Source organism: Pelophylax lessonae, assembly GCF_965119305.1.
Source record: "Pelophylax lessonae genome assembly, chromosome: 1".
In the NCBI taxonomy this organism is placed as follows: Eukaryota; Metazoa; Chordata; class Amphibia; order Anura; family Ranidae; genus Pelophylax; species Pelophylax lessonae.
The window spans coordinates 564,020,866-564,041,535 of record NC_138768.1 but is presented as its reverse complement, the minus strand read 5'-3'; the positions used below and the strand labels follow the sequence as shown (position 1 = coordinate 564,041,535).

The 20,670-nt window shown below is 38.5% G+C and overlaps 1 protein-coding gene across 8 annotated transcripts in view; it reads right to left on the bottom strand.

Moving 5' to 3' along the window:
* Positions 1 to 20,670, bottom strand: part of MAPK10 (mitogen-activated protein kinase 10) — a 328,578-nt gene that overhangs the window by 63,220 nt on the left and 244,688 nt on the right. For all 8 annotated transcript variants that reach the window (XM_082263012.1, XM_082263018.1, XM_082263013.1 and 5 more), the window contains 3 exons: positions 9,064 to 9,193; positions 2,906 to 2,964; positions 1,950 to 2,088 (listed from right to left, as the gene is read on the bottom strand). In XM_082263012.1, the coding sequence (XP_082119138.1) occupies positions 1,950 to 2,088; positions 2,906 to 2,964; positions 9,064 to 9,193 (328 nt within the window). The remainder of the gene's footprint in view (positions 1 to 1,949; positions 2,089 to 2,905; positions 2,965 to 9,063; positions 9,194 to 20,670) is intronic.

Here is a 20,670-nt window from a genome sequence, read left to right as displayed (position 1 = left end):
GCATTAGCATATTACCTGATTTGCGCTATATTCAGAAATATACAGAAAAACACTCATGCACCATTCACATCTATGCAGAATGCCACAGTTTTTATTCTGCCCATATATTTTAATATTTAAAGGTGAACTAAAATAGCATGATCCAAATTATTAGTCCATTAAAACATAAAATAAAAACAACTAATCAATTCCATTAAGCTGATTTCCTAAAGTAGTAGAGTGTGTTCAAATGTAAATTCTCACTTTGCATGGCAATTTCTACTTAGCTTAGTGAATGTGATGGAAATCAATTTTGCAAATAATACCTAATCACATGCAAGGACAATTTTAAAAAATGGGTTTGTTTTTAAATGATTGGATGATTGGAGTCAAGAGCTTCACCACATTCATTAAGCTAAGAGAAATTTCTTTGCAAAGTGAAAATTCACTTTGCTTAGTTAACAGCCTATGCTCCATTAGTAAATCAACCCCCATGACTCAGTTTAACATTATCTGTTCCCGTGGATAAACAACTTTTTTATGGCAACTTTCCACTGTAAATTGTATTTTTTTCCTTTATTCGTTTTTCTTTTTGGTGACCACGTGGAGACCACCACACTATATCCTTTCTCTGTGTCTTTTTCCTCCCCATCCATCACTTTCCATCTCAGAGCCTTACAACAGCCTGTTTTTCCCTTTGGTTTGTATAAAATTAGATCCTGACCAACATTAGCCCCTTTTATTCTACTCACTGCTTTGGGCCCACAACACCCCAATGTCGTCCTACCACTAGGTGGTTTTGAGTCTTGTTCTCATTGTTCCCTTTTGCACTCTGCACCCTGACTGTGCCATTCACTTGCTGGGCATTTTGTTAAACCAGGTCCAAAGATATGATAATAGATTAATCACAGTACAGTACTGAGGAAAGAAGGGGCTTCACACACTGTGACCATGGACATTGTGCTTTTTAACAAGTACGTGTGTGCTTATGTTTTTATTGGGCTGTCAGTAGGGAGTACTGAGGAAGCATTCTTGGCTTACAACAAGGATAACAAAGGTAAGATAAGAGAAAACAGAGATGTCCAAGTTAGAATATGCAGTGGCTATAGTTTAGCTTTAAGGAAGGACACTCACAAACCCAATAAATGGTTTCATAATTTTCTCTGAAGTACCAGCAAAATGGGTTAAGATTGAAAGAGTTAGTTGGGGATAATCACATTGGTGGTTATATATATAAAATCCAATTTTGTGGTCCTTTTTTGTTGATCATCATGGTAGCTGAGCTCCAGACTGTGGTTACATGGCTGAGAATAGTTTTACTGGTACTGATCTTAATGATGCTGTATCAATCAATAAATTACAAGTTGTATTTGAAGGTCTTTTCAAACAAGCTCGACAACATTATGATTATCATACATTCCTCTTAGGAAATTGGTAAGTCAGTTGGTAAGTCAAATTTCTAATTCTCCTGGATATATTCATGAAGATTTGCCTGGTCTGCAGAGAATCATAAAGTTCAGGAATTATGATTGCCAAGTTTCAGAAATTACCTGATTCTTTGCACATCAGACACATCTACAAGTATTCAGGAGAATCAACACATGTACCTCAATCAAAAAGCAATTCTTCTGATTTGGTCACTCTCATTATCTTGCACATTTCAAATGTAAATGTAATTTCCCACTGCATCATTATACATATATTACTGAACCTGTCTGATTTTTTGATCAGTCAGGCAATCAATGAAAATAATTAAATGCAATTAAATAAATAGTTTTCTAGGAAAGGTGCTATCCAGGCTGTCAAAATCGTTATCCTGCATTGCTAATAATACAGAAAAAATACTTATACTATATAAGCCTTATACTGTCATTCTAGATATTGTGTCATTTGTTTTCAGGTCATAACACAAATTATTCATAATAACTAGAGCAATTTATTCATTTGTCCAGTATATTGCTACTACTAACCCTGTGTATAATTCCAGCAGAGTGAAGATGTTTAATGCCACATAGCATCTGATACAACAAGTAAGACATCCTCTCATGATCCAGTTCCATCTGAATCACTTGACATAAGTTGGCATCCATCAATTCCATTACTAGGTAACTAAGGAAAAGAGTCAAAAGAGATATCAGTTAAACGTGGTATGAACATGTAGCTTCATTTTCAACACTATTTCCAACACCGAAAAATACTATTTTACAATCACCGTGTGTATTGTGGGATTACAAAACAATTAATAAAAGGTTCTTTTGAGTTGTTTTTTGGAAGCTCGACTTCAGCCTAAACCTTTTTTTTTATTAAAATTATTTATAAAAATGTTTTATTTAATAGGAAGATTTAAAACTTCTGTCTGTAATAGAGTCATTCCCCATCCCTTCATGTCCCCAATGACATTGTATCATGTGTACAGAGAGTAAAGGTACATCTTGGCAGTTGATACATACATAGGGACATTGGTAGATTAGTGCAGGATTGAATTTAAATATTTATTTATTTTTAATCTCTACCTATATCTTCTTGTGCCCATGGCACCAATTCCTTTCTTTCAGTGCCACAGGGACAAGTGATGTATCGTCTCACTCAGGATACAGGCTGTAAATCCAAAAAGATGTTCTAAATCTTCCCTATACAACTAGATATTTATTGTCTGATTCAAGCATCGCCTTCTCTAATTGAGCTGTATATTGATATCAGAAATATCAGTGCTCATTACTGCAAACAGAGATTTGTTAACTTGGTAGACAGTCTGCGCAGTAACTGCTGTTTATACATATAGCCCTAGAAGATAATGTATCTCCTGTTTTAAACTTCCTGCAAGTACAGCTGTATCCTGCAGTCAATACTGTCTTGAGTTTATCTAATAAATGAAGGTACTTTCTCAACCTCTGAAGATTGTCTTAATGTAATCAGAATTACTTACACATCCTGGAACTCTTCAAGAGACTTCTGTGGTGTAAAGACATTTAATAAACTGATAATCTGAAAGAAAAGGGGAAACAAAGTCAGGCTTATGATAAGAAGTAAAATGCAATTATGGTTTAATTTACAAAATCATTAAGCAAATGGCATTTCGATAACAACTTGCTGTAGTTTTACTGAAGAAGGGGCAGTGCAGAAAAGATAAAGCTTGCACATAAACATCAGAGGGCACTTGGCCATGCAGGCACAATCCAACCTCTGAATTATACTTTTTGTAGACAGTAATCTTTAGATTTCTCCAGCATCACATGTTTTGGGGTATAGAAAGAACAATGGCCTAAAATAGCAAATAGATCCTATTACTCTCTACATTTCTGGACCTCTGATGTTGATTGCTGGTGCCCATAGATATTAGGTGTTGTACGCACTGACTCCTCTCTTATTGTTTTTCCTTTTTGGAACGTTTTTGGCATTTGGAATATTTTATTCTAGACACACACTACAAATCTGATTTACAAAAAAATAATGACTTAGCGAAGTGCATTTTATTTGTGCAAAGGAATATTTAAGTTAGCTTAGTGCAGCCTTTTTCAACCAGGGTGCCCAGGCATCCGGGGGCGCCTTGAGGTTTCTTTAGTGATGCCTCAGTAAAATGCCTAAAAATTGCCCAACAATTGTATACAAGGTGGCGGGTGGATGAAGCCTGCTTTTGAGTTAACAAAGCCACAGGTTTTCATTGTGCACCATTAGGACCTTCTAGCTGCCAACCTCCTAACAAGCAATGGTGTCATCAGTTGATAAGAAAGATGTCAGTCGTCTGTATAGCATCCTTGTTTGACTATCCCCTGCCTCTCTCCATCAGCTTTGGGGTCACATTAGTACTCAAGATTGTCCATAATTTTCAAGGGTGCCTTGACGAAAAAAGGTTAAGAAACCCTGGCTTAGTGAATGAGGAGACACCGTGCTGACTTTATTCAATCATGTTCCATCAAAAATCCTGTTTTTTTTTTCATTTCCTTGCACATGATTGGGTATTCTTTTACAAAGTGACATTTCTCCACATTAAGTTAAGTATCAATTCCCTTGCAAAGTGAAAATACACTCGTCAAACCAAACATGCTCTACAAATTACGTTAATCAACCCAAATATAATTTTTGACATTCACTAACTGCTGTTTAAGCAATCATGTACATATTTTATATAGGTGAACGAACAAAGAGATAACATGTGCAAGGACAGATAAAAAGAATTACTAATCACAGAAATCTTGCAAGATAATTTGATGTGCTTAATCATTTTTCCATAAAAAGTTGTAAAAAAAACAGCCCTGAGATTAAGGAATATGTTACCCCTTTCATATATATTCTTCATATGTGTCTGCTGTACCACGTGCCTGCATGAAAAAGTATCCTTTTCTCTTTGTATTGCTTCCTTTGTGTAAAATACCTGGTGTTCCTGCTAATTCCCCCATTTTCCTATTAAAAATTTACCACACTAGACATGGTTAGTTTTGGGAACTCAACCTGCTCTCTTTCAATGATTAGACTTGTGCTGACACCCCCCCTCCCCCAATCCAGCCATTTACCAGGAAAGACCAGATTGAGAAGCAATAATTTTATTAATATTCCAGGTTGAACCTCTGGTCTTCTGTTAAACAAAACAAAAAAACTTGCTTGTATATAACTAGCCTAATGGAAATGCCTCTTTTAAAGAAAAATATCACATAATTGTATTATTACCTCTCAAAAAAAAAAAAGGTTCAGACTAAGTTAGACATAGACAAATTTTGACATCATCGTCACAAGAAAACCACAAGTTTGGCATTGAAAACTCAGAAAAGTCAAATAGCTACTCTATGAAGGATGATCATCCAGAGAGGTTGCTCTGATCTAGAGGTTTATATGGATACAATAGTCAAAGATCACCTAATGTTTATGGCTACCTTGAAGCAAATCTGTCATACTTAAAGAAAATTGAGTGCCAGAATGTAGTGGTACAGCACACTTTAAAATTTACATTTAAATTTGAGTTGCTCTTGTGTAGTAATCAACAGTGGACCACCAGTGGGTCGCTAGCTTGTATTTAATGTTTCAACACTTTTATATCTTGTGTGGGCATCAGGGACAAGAAGGGATGCAAAATTTCCCTAATATAGAAATAAAAATTGATACAGAATTTAACTTTCCCCTTCTCTATCCAAAACAAAAGACATTTATTGATTGGTGATAGGCTTTGATGTTAAAATTTTAAATAAATGTTAGTATTCACACTTATTAACTAATAACTCTATCAAAAAACATTTATTATCTTTTTTTTTGCAAGTGACTTCCAGTTGTGCCAGTGTTTTTATTAGAATCATTGTTGCCATACACCTACAGTATATACACAGATAAATTACACTGGATCTAATCAGTTTCTGTACACAAAGACTTTGCAGGCTGACACAATTTTTCAAGAATGTTAATGAAATTACACCTATGAATGAACATTTGAATGCTGCAAACAATCCTTTTTTATTTTACTTAATGATTCATTTTGATGGGCAAGCTTCTATCATTTTCTTCATACTATTTTGACCATAAAAAAAAAGAGATTGCATCTCTCAAAAGCTTGTCTGAAAAAAATGATTTTTTACTGGAAATAAGAAGGTGTCACGTGCTGTACTGTTTTGTTTTAATACATGTGCACTAATACAGCTGCAGTCACCACACCATGTCTTCAGTTCACTGAACAAGCTTGTTCTGTAAATCCCTGTATTTGCTGTACATTTACAAAGGCTAAGCATTTGTTTTCTTCTGCATGAATTGGAAGTCTGAAAGTGCCTTCAGCATTGAGTGTATCAATTGTTTGTTTGCTGGGTTCTTAACAGAGTCTTACCTGTATATTTTAATAAATCCCTATAAACCTGATTCTAGCACAAGATGTGCCCTGTGTCTTAATGTGGTCTACTGGCAAACAATGAATGTGGCGCAGCAACATAAAAAATGCTTACAGCAAATTCAGTCAGTGAAACCAGACAGGACTAATTACTCTGTTCACAAAAATATACGCAGATACAGTATCTTAAACTAGGCAAAGACAGGTTACTCTTGCCGAAGGCTAGTAGAAGGTCAGCCCATTTGGAAAAAGAAACCTCTGAAACACTACCTCCTGGCTCAAAGCAATATTTCTATGGTGCATACACAACTCTGGGATCATGATCTGTAGAAGGTTTTCATTTTTTTGTTTAGAATAGGAAAAACTTCTGTCTGGTTTACATTTATGTCCAACTTTTGGAAAGATGTCCCCTCAATTACTGAACAACAACTGAAAGAAACAAAGGCAGCAGTGAAACTTGACAGAAAATGGATTTCCACTTTAACCCTAGCAAATAGATTGTTGGGTTGTAAGAGCTGGTTCACATTAGCGCGACACGACTCCTTACTACTTCGGGAGCGACTTGTGCATTACATTGCACCATGACTTCGGAGCGACTTGCAGGGACTTCACATAATGGAAGTCTATGCAAGTCACTCCGAGCTCGCCCCGAAATAGTACAGGACCCTTTTTCTAAGTCAGAGCGACTTGTGTCGCTCCTATTAGAACCGGTCTTGTAGTGGTCAATGGACCGCGAGGGAGCGCGACTTGTCAGGCTGACAAGTCGCCTGACAAGTCGCGCTAATGTGAACCGGCTCTAAGGCAGGTGTCTGGCTTCCAATTACTTTGTGAGCACCCCTAAAGCAAGGAAATATGGAACTCTTAATTATTGTGGAGCTTTGGGTTAGTCTTGCTGCAGCCCTAACGTTACTAATAATCATTCAATACTAGGAGATGTCTCACAGACCATTTGTGAAAAGCAGGTGGAGGTAGAGGTTACAAAGAGCTCAACTTTTCAATCTCTGGACAGTATTCGTATAATAAACACCAACTCAAGGACCAGTCAAGAAGAAGTCTGAACTTGTGTTTAGGCAGGTTGCTTGTTTTATAGTTCAGGAGATTTGTGACCACATTTCAAATAACCACGGGTTAACTTTAAAGTCCAATTAAATCAGACATTTTTGGTACATTATGTGAAAATTTAGGGATTATTGTACTGATATTGATCTCCCTATTTATACAGTACAAGCTGATTTAGTCCCATGTTCGAGGTTTTGAAAGTTGGTGAGCAATTTGTATGTTTGGCCTTTCCAGTCTATAAATTGTTTTATTTCATTTTGACTATATTTGTTTTGATGGCCAAGCTTTTAAGAGATTTACCATTTTCTTCATACAATTTTGAAAAAAAAAAAAAAGAAATTGCATCTCTCAAAAGCTTGTCTGAAAAAATTATTTGTACTGGAAATAAGAAGGTGTCACGTACTGTACTGTTTTGTTTTAATACATGTGCACTAATACAGCTGCAGTCACCACACCATGTCTGTCAGTTCACTGAACAAGCTTCTACCTAACAGTTTTTTCAGTAATTAAGTATGTATAGTGTAGGGCCCAGAAAGTTTTTTTTATATGGTTTATATTCCTTTCATTTTTTTGTATTGAATTTGGAATAATAAGATTGTTGTGTTTTTTGTAAATAGTGTAACATTTTGATGTATTGTTTATGGGTGAGCCTGGATTAAAATTTATGGCTGACACTTAATAATAACATTTGCTATTTATAGATGTAGCACTACTCCTTTGGGAGCTGCTTGAAGCGGATTCCCCTGGGTTACCCTTAGCAACAACCGGCAAATTCTTAACACTTTAAGTCCTTTGCTCAGTCAGTAAACAGTCAAGGGGATTTGGTTTTTGTGTATTTTATTTTGAATTGGGATAGGAGAAGGGATGAGTGGGATACTCCAACTTTTAACTATGCACAATTTTTGGGACAACTAGCTGTAGTGTATGTGGCAAGACCGCTGCTTCACCTTGCCACTAAGGTGAAGATGTTTAGAAAAGCTCCTGTTTAAGTTACTCTCTTCAGGGTTCTGAAACTGGCACCCCCTTTACTCTCAATGCTGGTGTGCTGACACCTGTCCGCTGACCCTAGCTTCCGGAATGGTCCCCTTCCTGGTAGTCCCCTGGGCAAGTTCCTCTGTACTCACGGACACTGTTTTTTCAGAGTCACCGTTGCCTCCAAACTCCTCTTGTCTGCATCCACTGGACTTCTGCATCAGCAACACCTTCAGGTTCACCAGGCTGACTGCCTGTGACCACCCTTCCCAGCTGCAGAAGGAAACACAGCCATGCCCTCCTTCTGGGACTTGACTTCCAGCCCAAAGACACCCTGTCATATGTGCCCTTGGCTTTTATGGTCAATCCCAGGATGCACCACTGTTGTGCCCTCCCACTGGGACTGCTACAAAAGCCTGTGTGTCACTGGCTATGTTACCTCCACTGTCCAACAGGCCCCCCTATTGGATACAGTGGGGACACTCCCTCAGACCAAGTGAATCACACCTGGACACATGTAACAGGCCTAACTAGAAATCCTGCTCCCTGATAAGCAGGAAAGCAACCCAATGCTTTTACCTAGCACCTGACTGGGAGGGTGAGTTGATAAGTTTTAAAAAACATTTACAGAAGTTTTGAAAGCCTAACTGAACCTACCTTTTATATATCTGGGATGCAGTCAGGCTGCATCAAAAGCAAAGTGTGTGGGAGATATTTTTCCTTTTTATGGTTAGTGCAGCAGCCTTTGTTAAAATCATCTGTGATGGCAGCATGCTGGAGATCAAGGCCACGCAGAAGCCCATCTCCAGATCACCAGTGATCCTACACAGCCCCAGCACAGCGCTCCAATCAACAACAATCAGGCTCCTTGAACAAAACGTTTCATTGAAACACTTTGTGTAGAGGTGTGCCAGGTCACTTGAAATCCAGGCCGCTGGGCTCTGTGTGAGCACAGTAACTAGGCCTGTACCTAGTCTTGGGGGATTCAGTGTGTGAGAATGATGTCATTAGCCTGCTGCAGGCAGGAAGAAATAATATCCTCAGTCTCCTTTCCCCCAGTGATTAATCAACGGGACTGTTATAATGTTATAATCTTTTTCAGAAGTCAAGAGGCAACAGCATATCAAACATTAAAAGTAGACCCAGAAAAATAAATGTTCATATAACATATGTGACCACTGATCGTAGTTTGTCTAATTTTTTTATCTCAAGTAAGTCACAGAAATAGTAATGAAGGACAGAAAACTTACATTTTTATGATTTACACACTTCATTAGGACCAGTTCCCTGTATGCCCGTTTGGCATGTGTTTGATTTTGAAATGGTCGGCTGAGTTTCTTAATGGCCACATTTCTATCAAGGACAGCATCGTAAGCAGCACTGAAAGGCAAGATGCACACATGAGAATTGCAAGGCCTGGTAGTAATATTTCTAAGAAAATCATTCATTACACCCCATAAAATTGCAATCCCTTCTCGGTTAGGTACATTGATCAAGTTCTGTGATTGAAGACATAATATTACAATTTGATCATAGAAAGGTTAGTAAAAAAAAGATTAAAGAAAACTGGGCCTCAAATTGAAATCTGCTGATGTCCTGCAGCAGATGTTAGATGTAGAGAAACAAGTGATAGAATGGGTCATATGATCTCTCGTTGTCTAAGCCAGCTGCTTTGTCTTGAATTTCTGCCTCTTGCAGGTTACCATTAAGTAGAAGAGACAGAGGTCAATGCTGCCTTTATTAGCGTTGTACCTTTGCTGTTTACAAAGATAAAAAAAGTCACAGCCTTCAAACTGCAAAAAAATGTGACCATGACAACACACACATAAAAGGCAGGAGCCTAAAGTGATAAAACCAAGCACATCAACCTTGTATTTTTTTTTTTTTTTTTTAGCTAAGGAGACGGACATAACAGAAGTATGACTAATAAAATCACAAAAAAAGTGCAGAAGTTTTGCAATTTGTAAGTGTTTTTTCATATTTGTATACTTACTATTACATAATTAATGGAATAAACATTTGAAATTAGATGATCCTAAGTAAAAGTTTAGTTTATCAATATTATGTGCATTTAATTTGGTCTAGTTATAGTAACAATATGATGTTTACATTGAATTACAACGGTTTTTAAATTAATTCTATCATGAAATAATTGATATTTCAAGTATACCCAATAAAATAAATACAGCAAGAGACAGAAAAAATCATAATGATATTTTTTGATTGACAGCTGTATATTTGAAATAGACCTCTCCCAAAAAGGATCCATGCATTATCCTGCTCACCTTGCTCCTTTAAGACAAAAAAAATCAACAAAGGCAATGAAATACCTAAATCGTGTACCTTTATTGTCTTAAACATTGTTTTGGGACAATGGCCACATGGTCTTAGCTAAAAGGAGATTACATCAATGGCTCCTACTCTTTAATAGGAACTATGTGAGCAAAGGCCTAGGCAGTTGGAAATGTGAAATAATGTTAAGTATTTTAGTACTTGTTAAGGGTAGGGGTAATTGAATATATTTACTTTTATTTACATCTTGGGACATTCACAACATAGGTTGTCCATGAACCTCTAAAGAAAGTCCCGCTCACGGGACGTAACATATACGGAGGAGGAGGGGGGGTCTGACATCACCCGCGGTCATCCTGCTGCTTTGTTGGATACACACGCTGATATCGCTGTGCACTGGGTTACAGTGTATTTTATGTAAACACATTTTATTTCATTAAAGCAATTGTTTTGAAAAAAGGAGAGCACTATATGCATGCTTTATTTTTGTATGATACCGGCCTGGAGAGTTTTGGAGTGAATATCTGGGAGAGGATGTGGTTTACCTCTTCCTGTTTTGCTTATATCTGACTGTATTGGGAAACTGTGCTGGAGAATCCCCTGCCCTAAAGGCCATCAGCTTGTCTAGACCAGTGTTTCTCAACTCCGGTCCTCAGGGCACACTAACAGGCTAGATTTTAAGTATTACGTTGGGGAGATGCAGACTAGAATACTGCAGTCACTGAGCAGCAATTGATATCACCTGTGATGTATTTCAGTTTTCTTGCAAACCTGGCCTGTTAGTGTGCCCTGAGGACCGGAGTTGATAAACACTGGTCTAGACCTTACTGTTAATTCAGGGGTCTTTTGAAGAGGTAAGAGGCTTGTACTACTGGTGGAGGAAACTCTAACACTCGATCACCCACAAGTGTTATCCGGAGCACCTTTTTCACTGCATGGAACTTTCTTTATGATCTATATGGTTTATAGTTATATTTGTTTTTAGCGCTGCAGTGTTTTTTATTGGATGTCCATGAACCTCACTTGTTTACATGAAAACACATTACTTTTTTGGAGTAAATAAAAGACCAGATGAAAACATAAATTATCTTTGTGTGCCAACAAAAATGTATGCTTAGAAAGCTTGGTGCTTTATACCCAGCTCCACCCATATTTATTTTGAGTTTTATAGAGCAAGGAAGAGTTAAAGCATTTATCAGCTGTCTATTTCAGATCTGTTTATAAAGGTATATATTTAGTAAAGAAAGTTTGCAAATGTTACTAATTGTTTTATTGTTGTCTGTCCCTTCCTGTCCTGGTGAAGTTTTTACCCCTTCAACCTCCCCGTTTCTTAACCCCCGTACAAACGGGCAGAATGTCAGGAGACATTGGCCAATTAAAAAAAAAAAAAAGTCTGGCATTCGACCCGTGTGTATGCCAGCTGGTCCTATAGAAGCCGTTTGGATATGCATGCAAGAAAACCAATTTCCGAGAGCGCTGACTGGAGTGTTCTGATGGGGGGGCCCTCCTGTCAGAACACAACAGCTCAGCGGGTGAGATCGCTGTACTTGGATCATTAGTGCAATGGCTCCAACCGAAGCTGACATGTTTTTTTTGTTCAACCCACTGAATAAAAAACTGATAGTGTGTACTAGGCGTTACCCTGGCATCACAGGGACAGGAAGTGAGAGAAAATCCCCCCACCAACAGAAATAAAAACTCCTTCACTTTCTCCTAAAAAAGCAAGGTGACACTTCTATCATTGTGTTCAATATGTTTAAAGGGAATGTATAGTCTTATCATTTGTTCATTACATGTCTAGGCTTCTCTTCCTATTTTTCTGTGACACAGAATGCGTGTGCTTAATTTCTCTTTTCACAATGCACAATGCCATGGACTCATTAAGAATAATGAACTCCCTATGTGGCTAAAGCCTTATCTGAAAAGTTGTTAGAAAGAGAGACAGAATCATTGCAAATTGAGTATTTACTCCCTCTAATGGCTAATTACAAATCTTTATTTTTAATACAATAATATGAAAGAGCAAACATGAACAATTTGAAAGTGACATCTACAATTAATTTAAAGTAAACACTGCAATAACAAGCTTTCCTTTAAGTAAGCTATTTGGTTTCAAACATATAATGTATCTAATACAGAAGGGACAAGCATGAAGCAATTGCTAGGAGACTGCTAAAAGTTGCATGTGGCTCCTAAATCTCTATTTAGGTACCAGCAAAAATTACACTTTATATTATCTGCAACATGTATTGACATGCCACCATCTTACTTTGGCATTATTTATTGAAAAATAATGAGATTTTCTCCTTTCTCAATACATTTCAAGACTATAAATGAGAATCCCAGAATGGGCTCTTCAGATGATCAAATACATTTGTATTATGCTTTAAACTAGAGTTTTTGTCTTGTCGTCTGCATTGCATGAAATATAAACCTATTTGTTTCTGAATCTTCAAAGGAATTAAAGCAAGTAGTTCATCTAGTGGGACACGCAGCAGAATCAAACATCATTAATCATACGCAATAAGTACAGCTGCCTAAAATGAAATCTATGTTTTATATTAAATCTTGCATTATATCTGTCACACGGATAGTTGATGTTTGTTAAACAGAATCAAGTGCAATTAATGGTGCAAGGAACAAAAGGAGGGAGCAAATGTCTAGTGTATTAAGGTATTCTTAGCGATGCTGCTCTCCTTGGTTGGGAAACTCCAAAATACAACAAGGAACAAAAGGAGGCTGCAAAGGCCTAGTGTATTACCTTCAACACCAATGAAATGTATTAAAAACTGCCAAAGTAATACTCACAAACATGGGACCATAACAAGCATCAGGAATACAAACCCCTTCATGGTTGGAAAGCTGACGCATTTCAGGAGACACGCTCCCTTGCTCAGAGCTGATCCAACTGAATGAGACCACCATTTTTATATACTATTACAGAACTAGGGTGGGAGAGGGTCCTGGCATGGGCTTCCAGCTCCTGCGTGGCAACCCATTGGGAGAGATGGGAAACAGCTCTCACAGGAACCAGAGGTGGGGCTCCAACAACATGCCCCGCCACCGGATACCACGCACACAATTCGTTTTCAGCTTTCAGAGCCCGAAGTCTTGTCTGCGTGCCAGGGAGAACTGTGTGCATTCCAGAGGTTACACTCTCTACCAAGAGACATTGTTCACATGGCAGAAAGTAGGCAAGCATGTGAGTGAAATAGGAAACACACTGTGATACCCAAAGGGTACACTACAGTATATCTTATTTCTAATGTTATTTGCAGGTGAGGCTCAAGTGATCTGAGAAGCAGTTGTTGCACGTGGCGATGGACAGAGCTCTATCTGTGAACATTTGTTAATCACTCTTCCATGTCCCTGATTTTAAGTGGCCCTGCCCAAAGCAGCTGCTGGATGGGAGGGACCCAAGGTCTGCAATATTATATAAAAATGGTGGTCTCATTCAGTTGGACCAACTGTGGAGGGGTGTTATTTCTGTCACTGGCAAATTGTATTCATGATGCTTGTTACCGTCTCATGTTTGTGAGTATTACTTTGGCAGTTTTTAATACATTTCATTGGTGTTTAAGGTAATACACTAGGCCTTTGCACCCTCCTTTTGTTCCTTGTAGTGTTTTGGAGTTTCCCAACCAAGGAGAGCAGCATCGCTAAGAATACCTTAACCATCAGAGTGAGCGCTGAGGCTTGATTGTGTTTGCAATTAAAGGTGTACAGAACGCCCCCCAGAATTGTCATTTCCTGCACGTGTGATTGGATTACTGATTTTCCCAGAAATCTGCACTAAGATACAAATCAGAATTTGGGCAGCCCCTGCAACAAAAAAATTATTTTTAGTGAGATATTCCTAGAGGGAAATCATGTCTATATGGATGTATGCCCCCATTAGAACACCGCATGTGCAGCAGCTGATTGATACATATAAAGTCACTCCCATTCACATTCACTCAGACCAAAAAACAAACAGCTATTTCATCAAAATAACAAAAGGTAGGAATCTGCAACAAAGCTTGCTAAAATCCATGCAATGTACATAGATCACCCAGAGGGGAACGCTTTGTTCCTAACAAAAGTGGAGTTACTCTTTAAATAACGAATGACCTGTTTTAACATAAGCAGTACTTGAATCAAGCACAGGCTCATTTAAGACCGCCAGGAATCATCAACCAGAATGTTCTTCTTGAATATGGAAGCTTTTAATTCCCCATATCGTCATGCAAAAAAAAACCGCAGTAAAACCCACAGTAGTGAACAGAAACAAAATAAAAACTTTATCCATATACCAAATTATGTTTTCATTTTACCTTCCAGGGACATCCCTACTATGACATAAAATTTGATTCTTATCCCAGAAGTTACCTTACTAAGCATGAAGATACAACAGGAACATCAAGCCAAAATGATAAAGAATCCAAATGCTTTCATTGTCCTTTAGCAACCTCACATAAAACACGTTTCTGGGGCTCACATCACACCCCCTTCATCAAAGCTACAAAAAATATCAACATGTCTCCCAAAACAATATTAACAATAACAGTTATTTGAACAGTATATGTATGCATATAATGTCGTTTGAATAATTGTTTGTCATAGTAGATTTTCCAGCTTTTACATTGATGTCAATATTAATTATTCTTACCAAATAATTTGTTCTTTTACATGGTTTTTAGAGCTAATACAATTTCAATCTTAATTGTTTGTTATTTTGATTATAAGCTGTACAAGTGCATATAATGTCATCTAAGTGCAAAAATGTCTGTTAATTCTGCCAGTAACCTAGTTGCGTTGTTTTTTTTTAAAGAAAGATGAGGAGAGAGGGAGGGGTTATGTAGTGCTAAGGTACGTCCTGTCTTAGAGAGACAACGCTCCTCCACAGAAAGAGTAAGTGTTGTCACGCTAAGACAGAAAGTGTGTTACTGCAGGTAAAAAATCAGCAGGTGAAGAAAAAATGGGTGAAAAAAAAATGAATGCAGCACTCACATTTAAACATAACTTGCATAATTCCTGCTAAATCTAAAAAAAAAAAAAAGCTATGTTAAATAAAAAAGAAGATGAGATGAGAAAAATATACAGGCTGGGCAGTTGGAGCTCAGTGATCAGAGAGAGAGAAACAAATTTGCAATTTACAAATAAACTCCTGAGCAGAGATAAGTGCTGGGAGGGGGGCCCACACAAGGGAGGGGGATTAGTGAAGGGACGACTGTCTCTTTCTCAACAGATAAAAGCTGATAGCAGGGAGAGGGACAGATCAGATTCAGGTGCTGGAGGAAGATTTCTGTATTTGTTGTCCATCACTAATCCCCCTCTCTGTGTGGGCCCCTCTGTGTGCTCGGGCCCCCTACAAGAGGGCTGGTGGTCCCCCCCTATCAGCGGCCCTGGTCTTAGGATAGCTGCTGCCACTACTGTTCTATGATTTATGGACTATCTTTTTATCATGGACTGAGTGTGTTTGCTCGCTGCATCCCTTTAAGAAACTGTTCAGGGACTTTGTACCCATCAGTTGGGCATACACCCTCTGTGCGCAAGAATTTTTTTTAATTGCATGTCTTAACCCCTTCCCGCCGCCACCTCCTGGCCCTTCAAGAGCTATCAGATGCTGGGAGGCAGAGAGAATCATTCGGGTCATGTGATCACTGTGATTGGTCATCACAGCGGTCACATGATCAGAAAGCTCCCAATTGCAAGTATGCATCGGGACCTTTCCAGTCCCCCCCCCTTTCCAGTCCCACTCTCAGCACAGAGAAGTTTTTACATAGGGATGCATATATGCAGCCTCTCTGAATTAATGCCCACCCGCCAAGAGGCTGCATATATATGAACTGCTAGCGGAAAGAGATTAAGGTAAAAATCATTTAACATGATGCTGCCCCCACAGCATCCATTAAATATTCACCAGAACCCGATCTCGATCCAGTGCTGTGCACGTCTGCAGCAGCTCCTCTCTCCTCTCCTGGCTCTCACAGGCTTGGCTGAGAGCAGCAAGAGCCCTTTGCTCCTGCTTTTGTCAGTCAAAACCTGTGAGCAGCGAGCGGGGAACGGGGCTGAGCCAGGCTGTGTGTCTAACACAAACAGTCCGGCTTGGGACTGAGCCCTAACGAGTGCCCCCATAGCAAGCAGCTTCCTATGGTGGGCACTCAGCAGGGAGAGGAGTAAGGAGTGCCGGCGAGGGACCTGAAAAGAGAAGGATCTGGGCTGCTCTGTGCAAAACCATTGCACAGAGCAAGTAAGTATAACATGTTTGTTATTTTAATGAAAAAAAAAAAAAACAGGAAGCTTTAGTATAATTTTAAGGCTAGGTTCACCTTACTGTGCATCAAGAATGTGCAGTAAATGATAGAGTTTATTTCTGTCTGTGTCCACCTTGTCCTTTTGAAAGTTTTAATTGGAACAGGAGGTGAGGGCAAACTTTAGAAGGATTTATACACACTTCTTGTTTTATATAGGACAGGAAGTGAGGGGAAATCTCCCCAATGAGACACACACAAAAAAGGCAATAATAATAAATGTATTTATATAAAGGTGAAATAAAAAAAAAAAATATATATATATATATATATATATCTATATATATATATCTATATATATCTATATATATATATATATATATATATATATATATATATATATATTTTTTTTTTTTTTTTTTTAAGGAAGGTATTTTTTTAAACCAGCCTCAGAGACTTTAAAGTATGCATGAAGTGTCTGAAAGTCAGCTCACATGTTGAACTCTACACAAGTTTATTGAAGTCTGTATGACTGTCTTAAAGCTAGCATTAAAAAGAAATTAAATTACGCACTTTAAACTGTTTTTGAAAAAAAAAAAAATCATATTTTGCCTATTGTATGACATGCCAGTCCAGCTGACCAGTCAGCTAGGGGGACCAGTCAACCAGATAAATTAGAATCCCTTATCTGGCTGCTATAACTACGTAGATAAGCAGTGCTGTAGTGATCATCCAGTGTTCCACCATCAGCTTCCAACCTTTCCATAGCTTAAGTATCTATGTTTGGTGAAATAAGGGGGCACGTGTTTTTGTGAGCTCTTGTGTCTGTTTTACCTGCACTCTACATTCAACTGCCCACAAATGTCTTTGAATACCTTAAATCTTGTTAAAGATGTCAGCAATGACAAGGAATCCTTGGACTTGTAGTTTGTTAGTAGCTGATGGGTCATATTCTATCCAGGCCAGTGATCAAAGAATATGTTGAGTTGGTAGCTCTGAGTAACACTTCTCTATTTAAACATCGATCAGAGTGAGCCTAGCAGCCAGTGAAACTTGCTGGGCATTATATGGCTATCTGTTCCTCCTTTAGTTCTGGGATTACAGCATCTAGCAGTGATGAGTCATCCAACACCAAGTACTTCTGTGGCTCTGGGATGCCATGTAAATAAATGCAGAGAGCTGCAAAGATAGTTGATGCTGGATGTTGTGAAGGTGTGCCATAATAAACCATGTTCTTTAGGAATATCCACTTTTCACCATGCCCACCAATCAATGCAATGGTAAATTTTGCATTGCATACTTTATTTAGCCCAAAAAAAAATATGAGCCTTCTTAGAAAGGGTTGTTTGGTGGATTTGCACTCAGGCCAAAGGTTTCCAGTCCTGCCCTGTCAGTCTGTCAGAGTTCATTTGTAACATTAAAAAGAAAAATTGTAAGAGGCCTATTGCTCAATGTTTTACACACAATTCACGCAAATTTCCCAATGTTTTTTTACATAAAATTCAGTTAGCAAAATGAGTGAATCTTGGGTGAAAATGAATTGATAAAAAGACCTCTACATTTTTTCTAGCCATCAGTTCCTTTTTCAAAGATTTTGATTTAGAAGATTAGCCCTTTAGGAGAATGGGTAGGGCTGGATTGTCATTGTTTATATAACTAAAAGGAAAATGTGTTTCATACTCTCTTGCGTATAGTGAAGTGTGCTAGCAAGCTGTCCCACAAGGCTGAGGCCCATGTGGTCTTTCTATAATCCAGGCCTCAAACAGGACCTGTTGGTACATCAAATTTCATTTTTTTTCTTTGAATCACTGTCATTTATGTTGGGTCACAAATTTTTCCATATCAGTAGAGTGAGATCCATTTTTTTTTTCAAAGATTGTGATTTTCATTGACCATTACTTTCTTAGAAAAAAATATTTTTTTCTTACAACCATCCTTCATGTGTCAGATGTTTAAAGCATACAAGTCTTTTTTTCAGCTTTCATTTCATACTTCAGTTCACAGTTTCAGTTAACTGTAGATTACTGCATATATGACACTGGGGTTGTGTATATATTATATTCAAAGCCATTACTGTTAAATCACATTGGCCCCAATTGTTTGCTGTAAATCAGAAGCAGCATAATGCAATGCAATTGGCTCATGAATATCACTGAGCACAGAACACTATGGCAACATCTTGAGCAAGCAACCATGAAATGTTCCTATTTTAGTTTTTTGTTAACTTATAAATCTGAAACGATTGCATGTTTTTGCCACGTACCGTACTGCTTCTGTTTTCTAAATATGCACTTTCAATGCTGACCATTCAGCATTTGATTGTCATTAACTACATATCCATATTGCTCTGTCATGGAGAAAAAAAATCTTTTGTCTGGGAAAAAGTGCAGACTTATGGAGATGACTTTACATACCTTATCTTCACCGTTAAAGCCTAAGTTTAGTCAAATTATTATTTTTTTAAATCAGCACAGGGAACAGTACTTGATATCAATGTGAAGTGTTCCTTGTACTGATGGCTGGTGGTTTTGATGAAATCTTCCCTCCATTGACCCCCCTAGCAGCAGTAATCTTCTGGTGGTGCAGGGGTTAAAATGAACCTCTTACAGTTACTCAAAAGTGCCAACTATGCCTTTTATCCCCCCCCCCCTCCTCAATTTATTCATTACATCTGAATTGCTCAATATGCAATTACATCTGAACACAGGTGGACAACTTTGGTTTTTCTAATGAGCAAAACTTCTATGCTTCCTGGTTTGAGACCTTGCCTGCCTCCCCCTATTTCACAAACCTAAAGCCAATACAAAGTAATGGCAAGCTCAGGGCCGTCATTAAGGCAGGGCAAAAGGGGAAGCTGCCCTGGGCCCTGTCATTGTTGTGGGGCCCAAAGCAGCTGCCTCGTACTTGCCAACTATCCTGGTTTAAATTCTCTTGTCACTTAAAGATTTAGTCCCATGCTGTGTCCCGATATCTCAGTGTAAAATTTTGCTACAAATGCTGCCCAGCTCTACCCTGTTGCCGTATACAGATGACCCACCTGCAGAGCCTGTATTCACATGTAAATAACCAGCATTGATATGCAAATAGCAGTGGGCCAGCTATATTGATATGTACATAGAGGTGGCATTGATATGTATATCGTGCCCCCCTAAGATCATATCCACCATCACCTCTGCTGAATGTTGCCTACTGGGGAGATAGAGGGGCAAGCTTGCATGTCCTGCCTGCATCTGTGGTCATTAAGCCTACCATCTGCCTGTTCTGCAAAGGTAAGAAAATTGGGGGGGGGGGGTAATGTGGGGTGTGCAGAGGTAGACAGAGAATGAATTACATTTTGGGGTGCACAGGTGAGCAAGGAGGGGATGTATAGAAGTAAGGAAGGTGGGTGCAAAGACGAGCAGAGGAGGCAGGTAGAGTTAAAGGGGGGTTGGAGTGGAGGGGGTGGGGGACGCTTCGAGTGCAGAGGTTAGCAGGGGTTTTAGGATGCAAGGGTATAGGTAAAGATATGACAGGGTGGATAAAGATGTAGGTCACATGTAGGGCAGCCCATTAATTTTAATGGGCTGCTCTATGCGCTAGAAATGCAGAAAAAGTCCCTAACCATTTTTCAAAATCACACAGTGCCACAGCACCATGAATTTTGTTGCATGTGAAAACGTACATGTCCACTGACGCATGAGGGTGTCAATAACAATTAGTGGCACTGCTGTGTATCTGCTAAAAGGCAGCAATTTTATGTGGTGTCAGTAGAGTGATTTTGCATACGTTCCTGACACACAAACCTAAACACAGGCTAAATGTCTCAGTTATGTTGGTGGTCAGTGTAAATTGTCTCATTACATTGGGGCTTTGTGTAGAATCCTTTCATTCACATTAGTGGCCAGTGTAAATGCCCCCCTTATATTAGTGGTCAGTGTAAATTCCTCCTTACATTGGTGGTTACTGTGAATGCTCCTATTACATTAGTGGTCAGTGTAAATTCCTCCTTACATTGGTGGCCAGTGTAGAAACTCTTTTTTATATTGGTAGTCGGTAAAAACTACTAACTTGAATTTGTGGTCAGTTTTGAATCTTCCCTTGCATTGGTGGTTTATGTAGAAGCCTCCTTTAAATTAGTGGTCAGTGTAAATATCCAACTACAATGGTCATGAGTGTAAATCCTCCCTTACATTGGTGGCCAGTGTAGAAATCCCCCTTTATTGGTTGTTGGTGTACAATCCAAAATTACATTGGTTGTCATTGTAAATTCTTCATTGGTCAGTGTAGAAGTGTCACCTTATGTTGGTGGTCAGTACAAATCTCCTGGACATTGGACAATAGTTGTTAGCGTAA